General features: G+C 37.2%; 4 protein-coding genes across 5 annotated transcripts; 2 read left to right on the top strand and 2 right to left on the bottom strand.

The window, feature by feature from the left end:
* Positions 1 to 917: 917 nt before the first annotated feature.
* On the top strand, positions 918 to 1,821 carry F09F7.6 (Ferritin). The gene is made up of 2 exons (NM_065788.2): positions 918 to 1,090; positions 1,621 to 1,821. Exons 1-2 carry the CDS (start codon positions 938 to 940, stop codon positions 1,729 to 1,731), a joined length of 264 nt encoding a protein of 87 aa, NP_498189.1. The 5' UTR covers positions 918 to 937; the 3' UTR covers positions 1,732 to 1,821.
* A 16-nt stretch (positions 1,822 to 1,837) lies between these two features.
* F09F7.5 (CRIB domain-containing protein) lies at positions 1,838 to 6,021 on the bottom strand. 2 transcript variants are annotated; one of them, NM_001392099.1, is made up of 9 exons: positions 5,994 to 6,021; positions 5,836 to 5,943; positions 4,794 to 4,880; positions 4,676 to 4,736; positions 4,458 to 4,627; positions 4,222 to 4,305; positions 3,169 to 4,174; positions 2,603 to 2,752; positions 1,847 to 2,044 (listed from the first exon to the last, which is right to left on the bottom strand). In NM_001392099.1, exons 2-9 carry the CDS (start codon positions 5,919 to 5,921, stop codon positions 1,940 to 1,942), a joined length of 1,749 nt encoding a protein of 582 aa, NP_001379844.1. In that variant the 5' UTR covers positions 5,922 to 5,943; positions 5,994 to 6,021; the 3' UTR covers positions 1,847 to 1,939. The 2 variants fall into 2 exon arrangements, with proteins under 2 accessions (NP_498186.1, NP_001379844.1); NM_065785.8 differs by lacking the exon at positions 5,994 to 6,021 and having other exon boundaries at positions 1,838 to 2,044; positions 4,676 to 4,739.
* A 736-nt stretch (positions 6,022 to 6,757) lies between these two features.
* D1044.1 (putative kinase-like protein D1044.1) lies at positions 6,758 to 8,758 on the bottom strand. Its single transcript, NM_001379714.2, has 7 exons — positions 8,675 to 8,758; positions 8,499 to 8,621; positions 8,257 to 8,340; positions 7,919 to 8,212; positions 7,401 to 7,595; positions 7,215 to 7,327; positions 6,758 to 7,073 (listed from the first exon to the last, which is right to left on the bottom strand). Exons 1-7 carry the CDS (start codon positions 8,747 to 8,749, stop codon positions 6,827 to 6,829), a joined length of 1,131 nt encoding a protein of 376 aa, NP_001367707.1. The 5' UTR covers positions 8,750 to 8,758; the 3' UTR covers positions 6,758 to 6,826.
* A 1,117-nt stretch (positions 8,759 to 9,875) lies between these two features.
* On the top strand, positions 9,876 to 17,393 carry D1044.6 (uncharacterized protein). Its single transcript, NM_065783.8, has 12 exons — positions 9,876 to 9,929; positions 12,292 to 12,361; positions 12,408 to 12,606; positions 12,832 to 13,091; positions 13,139 to 13,244; positions 13,470 to 14,309; positions 14,690 to 14,760; positions 14,810 to 15,157; positions 15,232 to 15,714; positions 15,857 to 16,164; positions 16,329 to 16,530; positions 16,729 to 17,393. The coding sequence occupies exons 1-12, from the start codon at positions 9,918 to 9,920 to the stop codon at positions 16,848 to 16,850; spliced, it is 3,021 nt and encodes a 1,006-aa protein (NP_498184.3). The 5' UTR covers positions 9,876 to 9,917; the 3' UTR covers positions 16,851 to 17,393.
* Positions 17,394 to 17,536: the final 143 nt, after the last annotated feature.

Genomic DNA, 17,536 nt, shown 5'->3' with positions numbered 1-17,536 from the left:
AGGAATATTTTAATCTGTCAATTAATCCGTTTATAAAAAAACCGATTTTTAGCTTTGAATTTTAGTTAAAATAATGAAAAGAGACTTGCGCCTTTAAAGAGTTACGGTAGTTATCAAAAGATTTTCAGAAAGTTACAGTAACCCAATGAAGACGCACGTCTATTTTTTTTTAATTTACTGGTTTAAAACTAACTAAAATAAAACAAAGCTTTCTACTCGGACTGTGTTTTTACTTATTATAAAATCCCCGAAAAATAATTCCGTCTAATAGAGCGCAATTGCATCAGATGTTACAAAAATTAGCCGACGTATAATATTATAATTAATCTAATTGTGTATTAAACTTTTGCATAAACTTAAAACTGAAATTCTAGAAGAATCAAACACAGATTCAGAAATTCATAATTCTAATTCAAAAATTTCATTTTTTCCACGTTTTGTTCAAAATTATCAATTTTACATATCTCTGTAAATAATCTCTAATCAACATGATTCCCACACAGAAAAAAACCGAGACATCAAATCAAAAAGCACACAAAGTACGTTGATTGATCTTCTCTCCATCTGTTTATCTCGATCACCTCGTGGTTCTCTGCGTCTCTACCGTCTTCCTCTCAGCCTCTCTTTCTCTCACTATCTTATATTGTTGTTTTACAGTTTAAAGTGTATCTAAACCCCGCCTCTTTTGGGGGTCCTTCCTACCTTTTTTCGAATACCTTTGTCAGTTTTCCCCCGTCTCCGGAGACAGGTCCATCCGTACGCAACTCGAAGATTTTATCTCCGATCTAGTCCGGGTCACTTTTCAATTTCTCTGAAACGTCAAATTATCTATTCATCGTATTCTCTCCACCGCTCTCATCTCTCCTTCTATTAACCGATTTGCATAACAAAATTTTAGATTTTATTCCAATTTCATATTTCAGCTAATAATTACAAAATGTGCGACGAAGCCGCCCGTCTTGCCAAAATCGGCCGTCAAGAGTATGATCTCATTAGAATCCACGACGCGCCAAATTGCGATGATCAGACAAAGTTCGAGTGTGACTTGGAATTGGCTCGGTATCAAGTAATTCGCAGTGAAATGGCTTTGGTAAGGTTTTCTTTAATTTCTGTGAATCATTTTGAAGAAAATTTGAAATTAGATTGTCCATTAGCACCCTTAAATACATAGTTGAATTATGAATTGAACATGGTGCATCGACATTTTTTGAAAAAACAAAATTTTCCTTTTTCAATTCACGGACCCGATGCACCATGTTTTACGCGCAAATTATGTTGCGATGGAAACAGTACTTTATTCCACAACCTCAAATTTAAAAAATTGCAATAGTTAAGCCCGTTTTCGGAAAAAAATAGTTTTCAATTTCTCTGAAACGTCAAATTATAAAATTTCTCGACTACTTAGCAAAAACTATTCTGTACGCTGGACAAAATGCAAAATTCAAATGACAAAGCACTAGGATTTTGAGTTTCCAAAAGGCTGTAACTGAACATATTACTCAAAAATTGCAGTTTTACGGGGAATTTTCGAGATTGTAGATCAGTTAACAACTTAAAAAAGATAGTGTAGGCCACAAAAGATTATCCCATTCCACCCTTTAAACCCTTTTACTTTTCCAGAAAAACGTATACAACGAGGAATTTGTGACCCCTGCAAAACTCCGTTATCTCCGTGATGATCTGGAAGCCGCCGAGGAGCATCTGAAAAAGTTGCTTGAAACCTCCCATTGACGCGTTTGATCGAAACGGATTCTGTACATACCTTCCAAATTGTTATTTTTTGTGCTGTGAAGAAATGAAAATAAAATATATTGCTTTTTTCGCAAATCGAATCGGTTTTATTTGAGAAATTTATTTTTAATGGAATGGTGGTTTGGCACTGGAATGTAGAGAGACAATTGACTAGAGTTTAGTTAAGAATTTAAGTAAAACAAATAATTTAAAATCGAGTAATAATGAAATTATCGTCGTCTTCGGATTCTGAATCTGATGGGATCATTGCGGCTGCTGAAGGTGGTGGAAGCATGATGAAAGCGTCATTAATCTGAAAATAGTGGGAATTTGAATAATTTTTTGAAAATTAACAAGTGCCAGGAAATAGGACAACTACTGAAGGCTCCCCAGTTAATGATATTTGGTACAAAATCTATTTAGAAATATCTGCTAGGGTATGCAACCTGCCTCGTAGGAAATCTTAACCTATTAGCACTATTTTTGCTCATTACTTGGTTTGATCGATCGTTTGCTTAAAAATGTCTGCACGTACCTATGACAGAAAATTGTATTGAGAGCCCACTTATACATTTTGCTCAGTCTCAGAGAGAAACTTGGGTACGTGCGGACCCATGACCCACCATTCCAAAGAAAAATTTTGTCTAAAGAATTTCTCGAATTTCTTGCTTCTCTAAATCTATTTCTACTGGAAATTCGCAAGTAGTCAGCTGCTTCTTTTTGTTTTCGATCACCTTGTGATCCTATGAATGGCAGTTCCAATCAACAAAAGTACTTTCTCGGAAAAATTGGAAACTAGGGGTAATTAGCAAACTATTTCAAATTCCAATAAGCTTATCTTGGCGATTGATCTTTTATCACTACTAGTTACCTTGTCTTTTGTCGCTTCCACCCGATCTTCTTGTTCATCATTTATTTTTGTATCTCCCACCACTTGAAACTCCTCCCCAATCACGTTTTCGCCCTTTATCTCCTCTTCGACATTTTCTTCTTCTTCTTCTTTTAACGGTTCCGTTGAGACCTGCGAAGAAAAACAAATGAAGAAGAACATTGGTGATTGTTGACTTTTTGATGTTTGTATCGGTTTCATTTAAATAGATTTATATTTGTTCTAGAGGGGAGAGAATAAATTATAGAATCAGGTCAAAGGGTAGCGGAACTGATTTGCTTTCGAAAATGTGAGAATAACTGTGAAAATCGTGAGTACGACTAGATCCAAGTAATTGGAGCAAATATCGTTTAGGTTCAGGAGCACCCGTTCTTGAAACTTTTGCCCCCCCCCCCTCTCATTCAGATTCACAAATATCTATTTTATGGTGACTCATCAAATGGTCAGAAATATGATTCAAAAGTTGAAAGTAATACTTTAATTCCGTAATTCCTCTCTTAATGTTGCACCTACATAACTGATCTTGTGGATCACACAAGAAAGCTTACCGTCTTTCTGCTCCTCGGCTTTGGCACGGGCGGTACAAACTCTTCTTCAACTTCCCGATCCCTTTTCAGAACTTCCACATCATCATCCTCCCCAACCGTCGACAGAATACTTGACACAGTATCTGCATTTGATCTTGACGAGGTAGTGGAAACATCCGTGTTCCCAGATGAAGACGTCATTCTTCCGATGGACATTGGCATTGTTGCTGACTTGATCCTCTTATCATATAAGAACCTGGCAATTGCAGGAGGTACTCCACTTTCGTCACTTGAGCGGAGGTCTAGCGCATTTTGCTTTGTCAAGGCTCTTCCATTGATTAATACTGTACCAGGAGCTTCGGGAGCATCAAAGCTTGGAGCTTCATATGAGGGAGGTGGTCGGTTGGGAGGCATACTCACAGGCCGAGCGGAGAACGCAGGAATAAATCCTGGAGCTTGGAATGTTGGAGAGGAGAGGTCTGGAGGGAGGCTTGGAGCTTTTGGAGCCGGTCCTTTTTTCTTCCGAAGTCTAATTGTCTCTGGAGCTACCCCCAACTCATACTTCTCCACCAAATGCTTCATAAAAGCCCGATCTTTTTCTAGTGCAAGCGTCGGATAACCCGATTCGTCAGTACTGATTGTGGATAATTGATCCCTATCGAGATCATCCAGGTCATCCAACCAATCGTCAAGCTCATCCAAGATCTTTCTCCCTTGAACGGATGTGCTCCGAATAGTTGACATATAATTCGAGTCATCCGGCGGACTCGCCGGACTCAATATCGGTGTCTCCTCCTGATTCTTCGGGATTGCCAAAGGCCGATGCAACGGAGAAAGTGTATTGAGAGGTGGTGTACTTTTAACAATTGGAATGCAATCATCGAGACCGAAACTAAAAGCACCACCAAGATCACCCGGTCTTTCGATCACCAGAGAGTTAGGCTTCGGTGCAACGATTCGGTCGGCGGTTTGGATTTTTGGAGGTGGAGCTATGTGTGTTGAGATATTCGAAGTGTGGGAGATTGACCTGAAAATTGAAAAATTTTTAAACTTCAGGGTCCAATCAAGAAATACCGAAAAACTACAGGTTGCTCTGAGATTTCTGATGTTTCCTCCTCGTCGTCTTGGGCGTTGAAGATCAAATTCGGCTTGCTGTTCCTGAAAGTTTAATTCTCAACCAACTTTTGATTCAGTTGTCAAATTTGAAAGCGCCAGTAAGAAACTTAATTCTAAAGGAAGTACTTCTTGGAATTGAGGTAAAAAACTAATTCAAAAACTGTGTTGTTAGAAAATGTCATACAAATACTCACTGTGGAGGAGGAGTAGGGGGAGCTGGAGCCTTATAATTTTTCTTGCTCGGACGTGGTGGAGCAATATTTATGTATTGGTGGGATGTTGGTTGATTCTCGTAACCTCTGACAACTTCAACCTCTTCTTCACTTTTTGAAGCTGATGGGAAAGCATCATCTAGTCCAACTCTCTGAAAAGTTGAACTTTTTTGGAGAAAAGTAATTAAATAGTTCCCTACATCTTTTTCTTTTCTCTGCGATCGGAGTGTACTATTCGACGAGGAGGGTCTTATGTAGTAGCTGCTGAATTCTTTATTCATCCACATTGAATTCAAGTAATGCTTGTAGATCACAAACCTTTCATTAACCGTATCAATCACATTATCGCTCGTCCGAAGATTTTCAATTTCCGATGATCCCATTGGACCGACATGAGCCAAATGCCTGTAATATAAAAATTGACTATGATAGATTGTTTAAAACCTAAAACACAATGAGTAAAACTAATACGAATGTAACTAATTCGTCTCCGAATCTACTAATTGTAAGAAACTAATTCGTATGAAAATTGTAAGTTTTAGACGTATGGAGGCACGGGAGAGTACAGAGAAGCTGAGTGTCTTAACTCTCCTCCTCTCATATCTTTTTAAACAATTAAAATGGCGAATTGCGAAAAAATTGAGAATTTAAAAAATTTCAGGTAACGTGATTTGTATTATTTTATTTTATTTTTTACGACAATAGCCCATAGTGTAAGATTTAACGCTTGGTACCTATAATATATAACAATGTTTTATCAATTGTTGCTAGTCCACGTGTGATTAGGTACTACATAACAATTTTAAACTTAATATTCATAGTTGACATGTATGCTAGTTTTGCATTATTGTTTCTATCACTGATTATTTTCATGACTGAATTGTTGGCGGTTCCAGCTGTGTCAGCTAAATTACCTAGCAAAATGGTAAGTTTTGTTTCCAAGGTTTCTGATTTCTAAAACTTGGAATTTCAGTCTATGGATGTCAATATGATAATAAAAGAATGTTGTAATGAGATAAGTGTAGAGTGTTGTAAGCCTAATATTTTTGAATAAACTGTTCATGTTTCTAAATGTTCCTCATTTCTAAATGTTATATCAATTAAAAAAAGCACAATCAGCACAATCAATCAGCTATTGGCTAAATCTTGATGAAAGTTATTACACTGTAAAAATGGGTTGGTTAGAGAGTGTGGGGGAGGGGAGAGTGCAAGAACTCCGCTTCTTTCTCGGGCCTAAAACGTCGACATGTCATAATCCCGCTTGAAGCTAACCTACTAATGTTCTTCAAGAACGAATTTGCAGATACATTCCAATTCGAATGTACGGATTAACATAACATCCTCAACTTTTATTCCTTACCTGAAATCCGACGGCAGTGAGATCATAGTTTTATCCAAGTGTTTGTGCTGATTCTTCGGAGGCAGCAACGGCAAGTCGTTGGGCATTTTCCATAAACCCGGTTCCTGTCTTAAATCAAGAATAAAGTAACAAGAGGCAAAAAAAATCAATGGTCAAACCACGCAAGTTGTTGCAAAAACTGTGGAGAACAGACACCCGGAGTAACTGAGAGAGAAAGGGGAATAGAGAAATAACCGATAAAAACGTGTAAGCAGTTGGAAAAAGAGTAGTGATAAGGAATTATTGAGAAGGAGGTGATGTGTTGAAAGAATGATTCATTTGGAATTGGAAGCCAAGAAGTTTGAAGCTCCAATGACACCCGTGCTCAAGCTCCGCCCAAAGACGCTTGTAAGGAATCTTGAGTTTTGTAGCATGGCGGAATATTGAAGCGTCGTTCGATGGCTCCAAAATTTTGACCACTTTCAGGTACTGCATAAAATCAATTGAAAAATGTTAAAATTCAGATTAACATAGAAAAATCTAGCATAGAAACTACCTTTCAAATATTTCAAAAAGTGTTATCAATTTCTAGCAAATAGCAAATTGTTCTTGCTGATCTCCCATAGATTACTCAGATCAAATTGACAAGAGACGCAGCATGTTGAAGTGAAAAAAGAAAACATGTGTCGATCTGATGAGTAATCTCTTGAGGCTAAAAACCGGGTTACGGAAGGGTATTATGTATATGTATACTCTAGTGTTTGACTGCAAGTCGGACGATATTTCGCAATTTGTTTAACATTGATTTACGAAACCTTTGATGTTTTTAATGTATTACCGAAGATTTACTAGGATTATTTTTGTTTCGTAAAGAATTTAAAATGTGTTGTCATATTTGAAATAATGTTTTAAGCAACTTTGTTCATCATCAAAATTTAAAAAATTCCAAATATTAGTAGTAGTTTATTTGTTTTAATGTATAATATAAAAATCTTTAAAAAATATTCTTCTATTACATATCATCCAAAATTCCGATAGTCCGTCTCAAAATCTCCTGAGCTTTGTGTTCCCTTTCGTCAGCTCCACTTTTCAAATCCAAACTCTCATCCTTATACATTTTGTAGTAATACGACAGACTGAATAGTGACGTGGCATTCACAAAATTGAAGTGAGTTCGATAGGATTCTTCGAGTTGGGAGAAAGTGAAGGGAGCCGTGGAAAAATGAGATTTGAAGGTCGTATAGTAGTGGTTCAGGTATCTGGAAAATGGAAACTGACTCTTTGTTTTGAAATGTGTTTTATATCTCCGAACCCGATTTTCAAATCTCGGCCAAAAAGCGGGCCATTTCAATTTTTACTTCTTTCGGTTATTGAAAATGTTTAGACTTAGAAAAAGATACCTTTGAGTATTTGCTCTTCGATTTTCCACTGACAATCCAAGGCACAAAATACGAATAATATCAAAGGAGACGGGACCCTTTGACACGTGCTGGAAATCGATAAATGCCTGGATCTGAAATTATTCAATTTTATTATTAGGAGTAATTTTATATTCTATGACACGTAGTCCTCTTGGACAACTCTACCTTTCCAGTTTCATTATTCCATAGAACATTTGACGCGTTCAAATCATTATGACATATCACCAATGGCATTCCAAGTTTTTCGTTTTTCTTTTCGGAATTTCTAACTCCATCTTCATCAAAAGCATGCTTAACTTCTTGAATTCTTCCGGAGAGCTCCGCCGGGCATAACTTTTCAAAATCAAGGGTGTCGTTGTGCTGGAATTTTGATTCTGAAGCGTGAGAAAGAGCCGCTCTGGTTTTCAGGTAAGCAAAACACCATACACCATATTTACGGGTTGTTGTGAAAAGTCAATTTCCAATAAGTTCCAAAAATATTCGGCCACCAATTTTCGCGGCCATCAAAGAGATGTGCCCAATTTTAAATTCGAAATTTGAAAAGATGTGCCCAGATTGCAATCGATTGCAATATACTCTTTTTTTTTTATTTCTTACTATACCTAGGGCTTCACTGGCAGACAGGCACATTTTCAGGCCTATTTGAATATCTCGTGCCTGCCTCCCTACCGCTCAAAACTCACCAACATCCTGATATAGGCCGCATCATAAAGCACATTTTCATAATTCTTCCATGGAATCTCATCACTTATCTCAATAATTTTCGCATGAAAATGAGCAAGAGCCTCCAAAAGTTGAAGAACTTGAGACTCATCAAACCCGGGAACAAAATCAATCGAATACACTTTTCCAGAATAATCCTCACACGCCAGACCTGCCATTTTCTCGTTTCCCAAATTCTCGCCGTAATAGGAACGGGGAATTGGGAAACCGGAGAACTGAATTCCCGAGAAGTCAGAGTAAAACGTCACTTCTTGCTGAAAATTGATAGCGTCAAAACAAAAACAAAATACAAAATTACCGCAGTGAGAGTTCGCAGAATTTCCATATTCTCATCTGCATTATCTGGGTCACAGGCAGCGTTGATAGCCGAGATTCGTGGGATCTAGAACTTGAGTTTTTGGAGTAAAACCTTTCGCCTAGCATTTGAGATTTCAAAACCTTGTCAACTTAAAAAATTTAGAAAATTTTCCATAAAATATTTTGTTAGTTGAAAATTTTTTGCTATCTCTCTTGCTCGCAGAGTTATACAGCTCACAATACCTTCACAAAAATCGGGGAGACCACCTTGTCCGCGTGTGCTTCCGAGTTTGGAGTCACTAGAATTTGATAGCACTCTGACCAGAAACTTCTCGAATTTTCCAGAGGTTTTATGGTTATGTTGAACTGAAGATTTTCAAAAATAATAAAAAAATACTTTCAGCACGAGAGGGTCTTACAGTTTTGAAAGGCTCTTGGACGCTGGAAAAGATGGCTTCAATGATTTTTGGCACAACTTCTGCGATTTCGGACATTCTGCAAAAACTTATTATTTTGGTTGAGGGATATGTAGAAGTTGTCGAAGTTTCAGGCCTCGCCCACATATTGGACGCAACATTGGTGTATTTGAAATGCATAGACAGAGATACACCTATTTTGCATAATCTCGGCAGAAAAATTACTTTTCGAGATAAAAATTCACTTCCGGTCTAGCGCCCGAAAAGTTTATAGTGACAGTTTGTAGGGTTTTTTGGAAGCGCCGAATTTTTCACGGTTCCCTTTCAAAAAAATCCTATAAATAGAACTTTGAAAAACAACACTTCGGTACTCTCACCACAATTGCTGAAAGACCATGCGCCTTTAAGCCAGGGGTACTGTATTTTTATTTTTCCAATTTCAACTAGCCCAGCTAGTTTTTTTTGGCTTTTTAAAAATAGTTTTCAAAACCCAACGAAAATTTTTTTATTTTAAAATATTCAAAAATAGTTAAATTTGTTTCGAGTTCTCTTTTGATAACATTTTTGCTATACGAAAAGTACAGTAACCGTTGAAAGGCAAATAATTGTTTCTCGCGAAAAGTTTCAGGTCTAGAAATTTAATTTGGTTTTTTTTGCTTGATCGTATAGAAATTCTACAAATCCAACTTGCAATAAATAATATCTAGATAAATACGGAACTTTTTTTTAAAACAAAGTGTAAATGTAAACTTTCATACAATTTCTTCAATTTTTTGTAACAAGTGCATATTTTGAGAAAGAAACAAAGGAAAGGAACAGACATCACAACTTTGAAAATAATGTTGGTTTTAATAGTAAAGAAAGGCGGAATGTGGATGGAAAAAACCATTTTTCTTATCAGAAACAGACATTTCACATTGAAAAATGTGACCAGGAAGTGCAATCTACGAAATATAATGTGTTTTAGTTGGTGAACTTTGTTTTTTTTTTTTTTAATTTTTACTGGGAAATACCAGTTTCCTCGTTATTTCCTGAGTTTAATAGGTTTCATCTATAAAATTCTTTCAAAAAATAGTAAAAATCAGCAGTTTCTACCGTAAAACGTTCGGATCGTGGCGAGACCCAATGCTCTCAAAGCTGTACGCGCCTAGAAGTGGTACGGTACAGTTAGTCATCATTTTTCCCTCATTTTTATAATTTTTAGGCACAATTCGACTAATAAGAATAATAAAGAAGCGGCTTGCTGATGGTTTATGAGGTGAGTGAATAAATTAATGGAAGTAAATTAAAAATACCCCAAAAATCATAAAAAAACAACTGAAAACGCGATAATACGGGTGGAAGACCGTCGGTGTTCCATAAAAACATTCATTGTTGTCCTTATCGCTAGCAAACAATCGATCTAAATAAACAGAGAAAACATGAATAATGTGGTGCTGAACGGCGGACAATAACGATTAATAGGGTGATAATTGTATGATCGATGGGGAGAGACCATAGGCTGATTAATGTTGATTAAAACTGGGATTTAGTCGTAATTGTAATTTCGTCTTTTGCTCCGAAAGTTGCATCTTTTCAGCATTTTCACAATTTTTCTCGCTTTCTCACAGCGAAATTCTGCCAACCGGTTATCTGGAAGTGAAAGACCGACAGATGATTATCTTTAAAATCAGATCTTTTAGTTCTAAAATTACCTGTTAATGGAAAAATGTAGAAACGTCGATTGAAGAACTGTGAGAAGGATAATTTTAATGTATTCTATGTCATCCTTTTTGAGTTTAAGAAACATACGCTTCCAGATTGATTGAATTTCAGGAAACATCAAGATTTTTCTATAGAAAAAGTTAAGGTCACTGTGTGCATGCCACGCTAACCTTCGGCGTTGTTTTCACCACTTAACGTTAGAATTATAATCTTTGTTTGTGTATTCCAGTCTTGATCTTCCCAATATATAAAAATTTAGTGGCAGCAGAACTATCTCAAATTTGAGACATGAAAAATCGTTTTTCATTCATCTTTTTTGTGGTCTTGAGACAAGTAACACCTCCGATATTTCTCAAATAACACTTTTTTCGACGGCATGAAGACACTCTTCTCACCTTGTGAATATTCGCAACAATCTCCCCCTTGGTTTACAGCTGGGTGTCCTCCTCCTCTGTCTAGTTGCCCCATGTTGCTTCCTTTGACGTCTCCGTCTCTTCAACTTGTACACTAATTTTCTCTCTCTCCTTTCGCCTCAAAATACGTCTGTTGAACCATGCCTACGTATGACCCCTATCTGTAACACAATGTTTGCTATTTCTTTTGTAGCAATATATCTGCTTGTCTAATTTATTGTGTGAAAAAATTTGTTTTTCGAAAGAATTAGCGGGGAGATCAAACGGTTTTGGCGCGAAAGCAGAGTGTTTCGATTTTGGACAGTGTTTTCCATGTTTCTGATGTTGTCGTTAACCTGTTTTTCATAGTTTTAATGCATTTTTGTTGTTTCTTTCACTTGAAGTTTTGCAAAAAAACATTTCTGAAAGCTTTATCGACAAAAAACAGCACTTGAATTCATTTTTATTGCTTTTCTCCATCAAGATTTCCACTTTTTTGTTATTTTCTTCTGCGGATTTCCTTCAATTGTGTATAATTGAGTGTCTAAATATAACTTTCTCGTAATTGCCAGTGACAACCGGAGGGAAATCTAACAATAAACCGTTAATTCGGGGAAATTCAAATTCGTAATTGCCAAAAACTGGATTTATTTTTCACTTCGTAATTTAAAATCATTTATCGTACACTATTTTGGCACGAGGTTCTTCTTTTAAAATACACTTAAATCGTTTTCACTTACCGGTAGTTTTCTTTTAACCTTTATTTTTATAAACACCTTATTACCTTCTGCCACATTATTCAAAAAATTCCTTCGCCGTTTGACCTTTCGAGATTGCGGTAAAATTGTTTTGGAAATGTAGGGAACGTCACACATGACATCTGCTCTGAGTCCTGGAAACAGGGAAAACTCGCTGAATTCGGCATCCTCGGTTGTTAGTTTTGACGAGCCGATTTTCGAGAAAATTTTTTTTTACCCATTCGATGATTTTCTCATTTCGTATCCACGCCGGAAGTTGTCTAAGCTTTCTAAAAATAAATTTCCCTTCCTTATTTGAATACTCTTCATCTACCAACCGTATTCTTCTTCTTTTCATCCGTTTATTTTAGCAACTGTTAGTGCTTTTTGCTAATAAAGTACAGTTTTGTAGGCTTAAATCAAATGGTTCTGGGGCAATGCCCAGGAAAAAGGTATGGTTTTTTGAATTTATTTTTTCTTCTACAGTAATCTCAAAGGCGCTGATACCCATTGCTTTGCACATCTCTCGGCGGGACCCGCCCGCAAAAGTGCGTCTCCCTTAAATGTCGTCGATTTTCGAAAAAAAATCTACAGCATTTCTTCCGTTCTTTTAAAATGTGTACGAACGCTAAAAAAATGAATTATTTATTACAGTTTCTGTCGAGATATAAAACTTTGTAAAAAACAAAATTTAAAAAAATCTAGGCATTTCTAGTGCAAAATTACGAAGATTGCCCCTTTTAAAACAGAAAATGTAATATCTTTGATGTTATTTAACTCATTTCAGGCCAAAATCGATCCATCGCTTGCCGATTTATTTCGGAACAGTGATAAGGAGCCGTTTCCAGCGATGACTCGTGAGTTTTTTACATTCGGAATTCTTCAATCGATAGCAATTTTCAGACGAGCTACCGCCGGAGAAATCACTGAAAGCGCGGCTGTTGGAGCAAGAAGATGAGAGAATTTCAAATGTTTTGGCTCACGAGAAACGATTTTCCACGGAGCCTGTGGTGATCGATGACGTGTTTATGTCCAGATTATGTGTGGACTCGCAGCCGGGATGCTCCAGAATTCCAGATATAGACATCGCTAATGTTTTCAGGTGAATATTGAGTTTAATTGGAGAAAAATGTGGAAATTAGATTAAAAATCTAAGTGACTGTGTTATAGGTAAAAAGGAATCCTGATTGTTTTCAGATTCATCATTTTATAAAGCAAAAACTAGTTTAAACGAAGATTTTCTTCAAAGTTATGTTTAAAAAAATAAAATGGAACATTTTTGTGGTTTGCAGTTTTTTTTTAAATATCTTTATTCTAATATTTTCAGAGATGATCTCGAATCATGTACCCTCTCATCATCAGAAGACGAGGAGGAGGAGGAGGAACCAATTGGTCAAATTTCAACATTTGAGATGCTTCATGCTCCTCGAAAACCGATTGTGTGGTCAGAGCAGGAACTTTCTGATTTTGATATGAAAAGCAGGCTACTGGACATGCGAATGGACCATTGGGATTTGGCGAGAATTGCCAATGTACCGAAGCGAATTGCCAAGGGGGAAACTGTTAACTTGAGAATGCCCAGATACAGTTTGTGGACTGAAAATTGTTTCGAATTTTACTTAATTTGCTTCCAGGCGCGGAAGTGGTAAAGCAGAGAATTGCAAAAGGAGTCACTGACATATTTGGACACTTCTCGCTGGTCCCGCATACGCTCACAAAATCGCATAAACCGGTGGCAGAGTACGTTATGTCGAAAAATTGCAAGAAATTTGACCAAAAACTCTAATTTATTTCTGAATTTGTGAGAAGTGTGGTTTGGAAGTTGTTCAGAATCCGCTTGAAATTTTGTAAAATACCCAAAAACGTTTCTCCGATTTTTAGCTTTATATTTAAAAGTTTTCCTGTTATATTCTTTTTAAAAATATTTAACAAAAACACAATTTTATTTCGATCAAGTTCTTCCAGGAGAAAGCAAATTCTGATCGAACGCTACCACGATCTGATGAATGATTTCGACTATGCCACGCGACCGGGCAGCGTGGAGAGCAAGAAGTACGCAAATCTGACGAAAAGGCTCAATCTGTGCAATGATTTCTTGAGTGCACCGAAGCTTCCTCATCGACTATTCCCAAGGCTCATTATTCGTTCAATTCGTCCGCCGGAGACGCCCAAGGAGCCTGTGAAACGAAAAATGAGAGAGAGTGAAAGCGACGATTCGGTTATAATTATTCCGAGAAAAATTGAGAAGGAGAAGCCACGGCCGACCACTGAGAATGTAGTTTTAAAGAAGGTTGAGATGGAAAAGAAACGTCCACGATCTCCAGAACTAGTTCCCAAAAAGATTGTGATGGAGAAGGAACGACCGAGTTCTCCAGATTCGGAAGCAGAGGAAAGAGAACACAATTTGAGAATTGAAAAGGAAAGACATCAGAAGGAGCTTGAGTTCAGACGAGAAGCACTCAGAAAGCGTGAACAAGAACGCGAGGAGCACAAAAAACGAGCTCAGGAGGAGCTGAGAAGACAGATGACCGCCGCGCTGGAAGAATCGACGAGACGACAAGCGGAGATGAATCGTCAAATAGAGGACGAAGCTAGAAAACGTGATGAGCTTCAACGCATCGCTGAGGAGAAGAAACGGAAGCAATTGCTCGAAGATCAGTGTCGAGCCAAACAGGAGAAGGAGAAGCGCGACGCGGAAGAATTGGAACAGATGAGACTGAACATAGCAAGACTCGCCGGAACGAAAGATGTTGAGAATGCTCTCAAAAGTCCGAGTCTGGTGGAAATTGTGCCGCCGTCTGATGCGTGAGTGTTTTAATTGATTAAAAGAAATTTAAAGCATCGTTTTCTGGATTTAGGGGAAGCCGAAAAATCTGATAATGCTTACCTTATATTCTCTATTAGTATTGCATGCGATACTAATTTCCGAACACCTTTCCGGCGTAATTTGATTAAAAACTGCATTACTAAATTTCGAAGGTGTCTTTGTGTGCAATACTAATAGAGAATATACGGTAATTTACACACTTGTGTACTCTACAGGAAAATTTGTGAAAGATAAATTCACACTTTTTCTCGGGGATTACACGATATGCGTGAAATCCTTTTATTTTCAAATGTGAGCAAACTTGCAGCCCAAGCCCATATGATTCGAAACACCGTTTTAAAAATGTTCCTATTTTCAGCAGAGCATTCGAAATGATCAAATGGAACGCTGTCAAGTGCAAAATACCCGAAAATTGGGAGAAAAGAAAAGGTATCAAAATTTATTAATTTCACATTTTTTGCAAAGCATTTCTTTCCAGATAAGTTCTACCGCGTATTTGAATGGCCGTCAGACGCAGCTCAGCGAGATATTGAACGAGATGAAGTTGTATCAATTCCCCGTTCCAAGCCAATAGTTATCCCACAGGAAGACACGTATATCACAAGAAACAGAATTCCCTTGAAGTTGCCTCCGAAGGTTAAGCAGGCGGTCCCAGCTCTTGTAGTTCGTAATTCGAATAATGCGACACGAACAGTCGTTGCCGCAACAGTGAATGAGAATGGAATTCAGTGGCCAGCAGAAACGATTAATATAGATGAGGTTGTTAGAGAGATTAGAGGACTAATGGCACCGACTAGACGGAATTTTGCAATTAGTCTATCACCGAGTGAGTTTCGCCTACGGAGTCAATAAACTTTACTGTTGAGTTTTTTCCTCAAATTGATGATTTTTTTCTTGCAGAAACCGACGAAATTGACTATCAAGCTATCAATCTGAATCGTCTCAAAAGTGGTATTGTCTATCCCTTCTATTTCTCCGATGGATTGTACTGGCCTTTAGTCTTCTTGAAATCAAGCAAAAATGGAAAGCCCGAGGCACAACGTCACGTGGAAGCTCTCACTTCTTGTAAATCATTTTCTGGAAAATACGCGTCCCGATACTTGTTGACGACGACAAAAGAAGAAGATTCGGCAACGAAAAAGTTTGAGGACGCGTACGCGGATAGCGACGGAGACTGGGCTGACTATTCGACGAAACCTGGAAGATTCTCGAATCGTGCGGGCTTTAAACCCCATTATGACACTTCGAATGACTCGTTTGAAGTGCAGAAACAACGAGCCGTCGACAGTTTAAATTCACAGTATGAGAAAGAACGCAACGAATTAGATGCTTTTGGAAGATATACTGATGAGTATAGAAAACGAAAGGATCGAGCCCAATATCGTGAGTTTTGACTTGAAGACCTTCCAATTGTCGTGGAAAAAGAAACCCCGATAAAGAATGAAAAAAAAAACTGCATACGGTTTCTTCGATTACAATTTTTCCACCTCAAAAAATAATAAATTTCCAATAAAAATGTTTTCAGAAAATCACATCAAAACACATTTGCGTGAGCTTGTCCGTGATGCACGTCTCGACGCGTTCTCATTCAAAGAAGAATTCAAGGATTTCGAAGGCGGATTCGAAGATTACCCGGGAACACGTGTCGAACCGTATGAAAATGATTGGTACTCCCATGGATACACTCTTTATTCGCATACACGTGATGCTGCATACGCTGATTACATGCATGATGTATGTAAACCGTACGAGGATATGCTCCCGCCAACTGAATATCACGAAATTTTCAACGAATGGTGCTTTACGCCGATGCTCGCCTCGCTTCATTATCAGGTAGAGTATCATGTGTTGGGATACATTTAGAAATTTTTTAAAGAAATTAGTTTCCTTCTGTTTTTAATCAAAATTGCCTGTTGTTGACATCTCTGTTGACATAAGGAAAATACTTTAATAAAAGTGGGAACAAAATTGTAGTATAAAAATATTCGAATTTTCAGTTGAAAAAGAATGCATTTGATGTTCTCTCACCGCAAGACGTGAAAGATATGGAAGCTCGTCATCGAAAATACATTGGACTTGTCCAGAAAGAGCGAAAATTCAGTTTGGAGCAAGCGCTCGATGTGTGCAAGTTGACCGATTACGATAAACGGCAATGGACCATTCTTCACGATCAGCTTGTCACTCATTTCAAAGACTTCCGTACGTTTTTTTCTTTAAATTTTATCTTGATCGGAAAAAGTTTGTTGGAAAATCGTTTTTTTTTAATTCAAAATTTGTGTTTTTGAAATTTTTTAAAAATATATTTAATTTTAAAAGAAGTATTATTATTTAAAATTTTAGAATAGCTTCGAAAATTCTAGAAAAATCACAATGTAAACTTTAAATTTTTATTTTCAGCTTCAATTTCGGGCTTGGTGTACGACAGAAATACTAATCTATTAGCGAACGTCAACAGAAATTTGAAGCACCTGTTCTCGACGATCTACAGAGACGATTCTCCGCCAGATGATCAATTCTAGAAGATTTGTTTATTTATTTAGACCCTCCACCCCCTACTCTTTCGGGCATCAAAATCTGGCACGGTGCAAGATTCCCTTTTCGGAGGGCCTCACTGTTTCATAGATTTTAAAAACAATTTTTCAGCCCCCTTTGTTAAAGAAACCATGTTGTATTGAGAAATCTTTTTTTGGAAGTCTTTGCTAGAAGTTTTCTGGTGTTTCACCGAAAATATTTAATTACAAAAAATTTGTTTCTCAAAATTGACCCCCGATTTTCTGTTGTTGATTTGTAAAATTTATAGATTTATTCCCAATTTTGATCATAATTTATAGCCCCAACCGATGCTCTTAAACCCCCAACCAACGACCTCATATCTAATTCAGGTATTTTTTCCCCAATTGTTTCATCCATGTCACTGCATTTCCGCCACTCCCATTGCCCCCTGAACCCCACTTTCCCCTCATATTGACTGGTGATTTTCATTCTTTCCATTTGTTTTTGGATGCATGTTTTATAAGGTTTAAAAGGATTTTTTACAAATTCTATGAAGTTTTCGCATTTCGAAATTTTCTTTTTTTTTTTTGAAAAGAAACAAGTGATTTTACAACAAAAAAGTTTTTGGGAAGTACGATCTCAAAATTTATTCCGAAAAAAATCAAATTCCTACTCAAAGTTGAAACTTCTGAAAACAAAAAAGATCAGGAAA

This window comes from Caenorhabditis elegans, chromosome III, assembly GCF_000002985.6.
Source record: "Caenorhabditis elegans chromosome III".
Lineage (NCBI taxonomy): Eukaryota > Metazoa > Nematoda > Chromadorea > Rhabditida > Rhabditidae > Caenorhabditis > Caenorhabditis elegans.
This window is presented reverse-complemented; position numbering and strand designations above follow the sequence as displayed.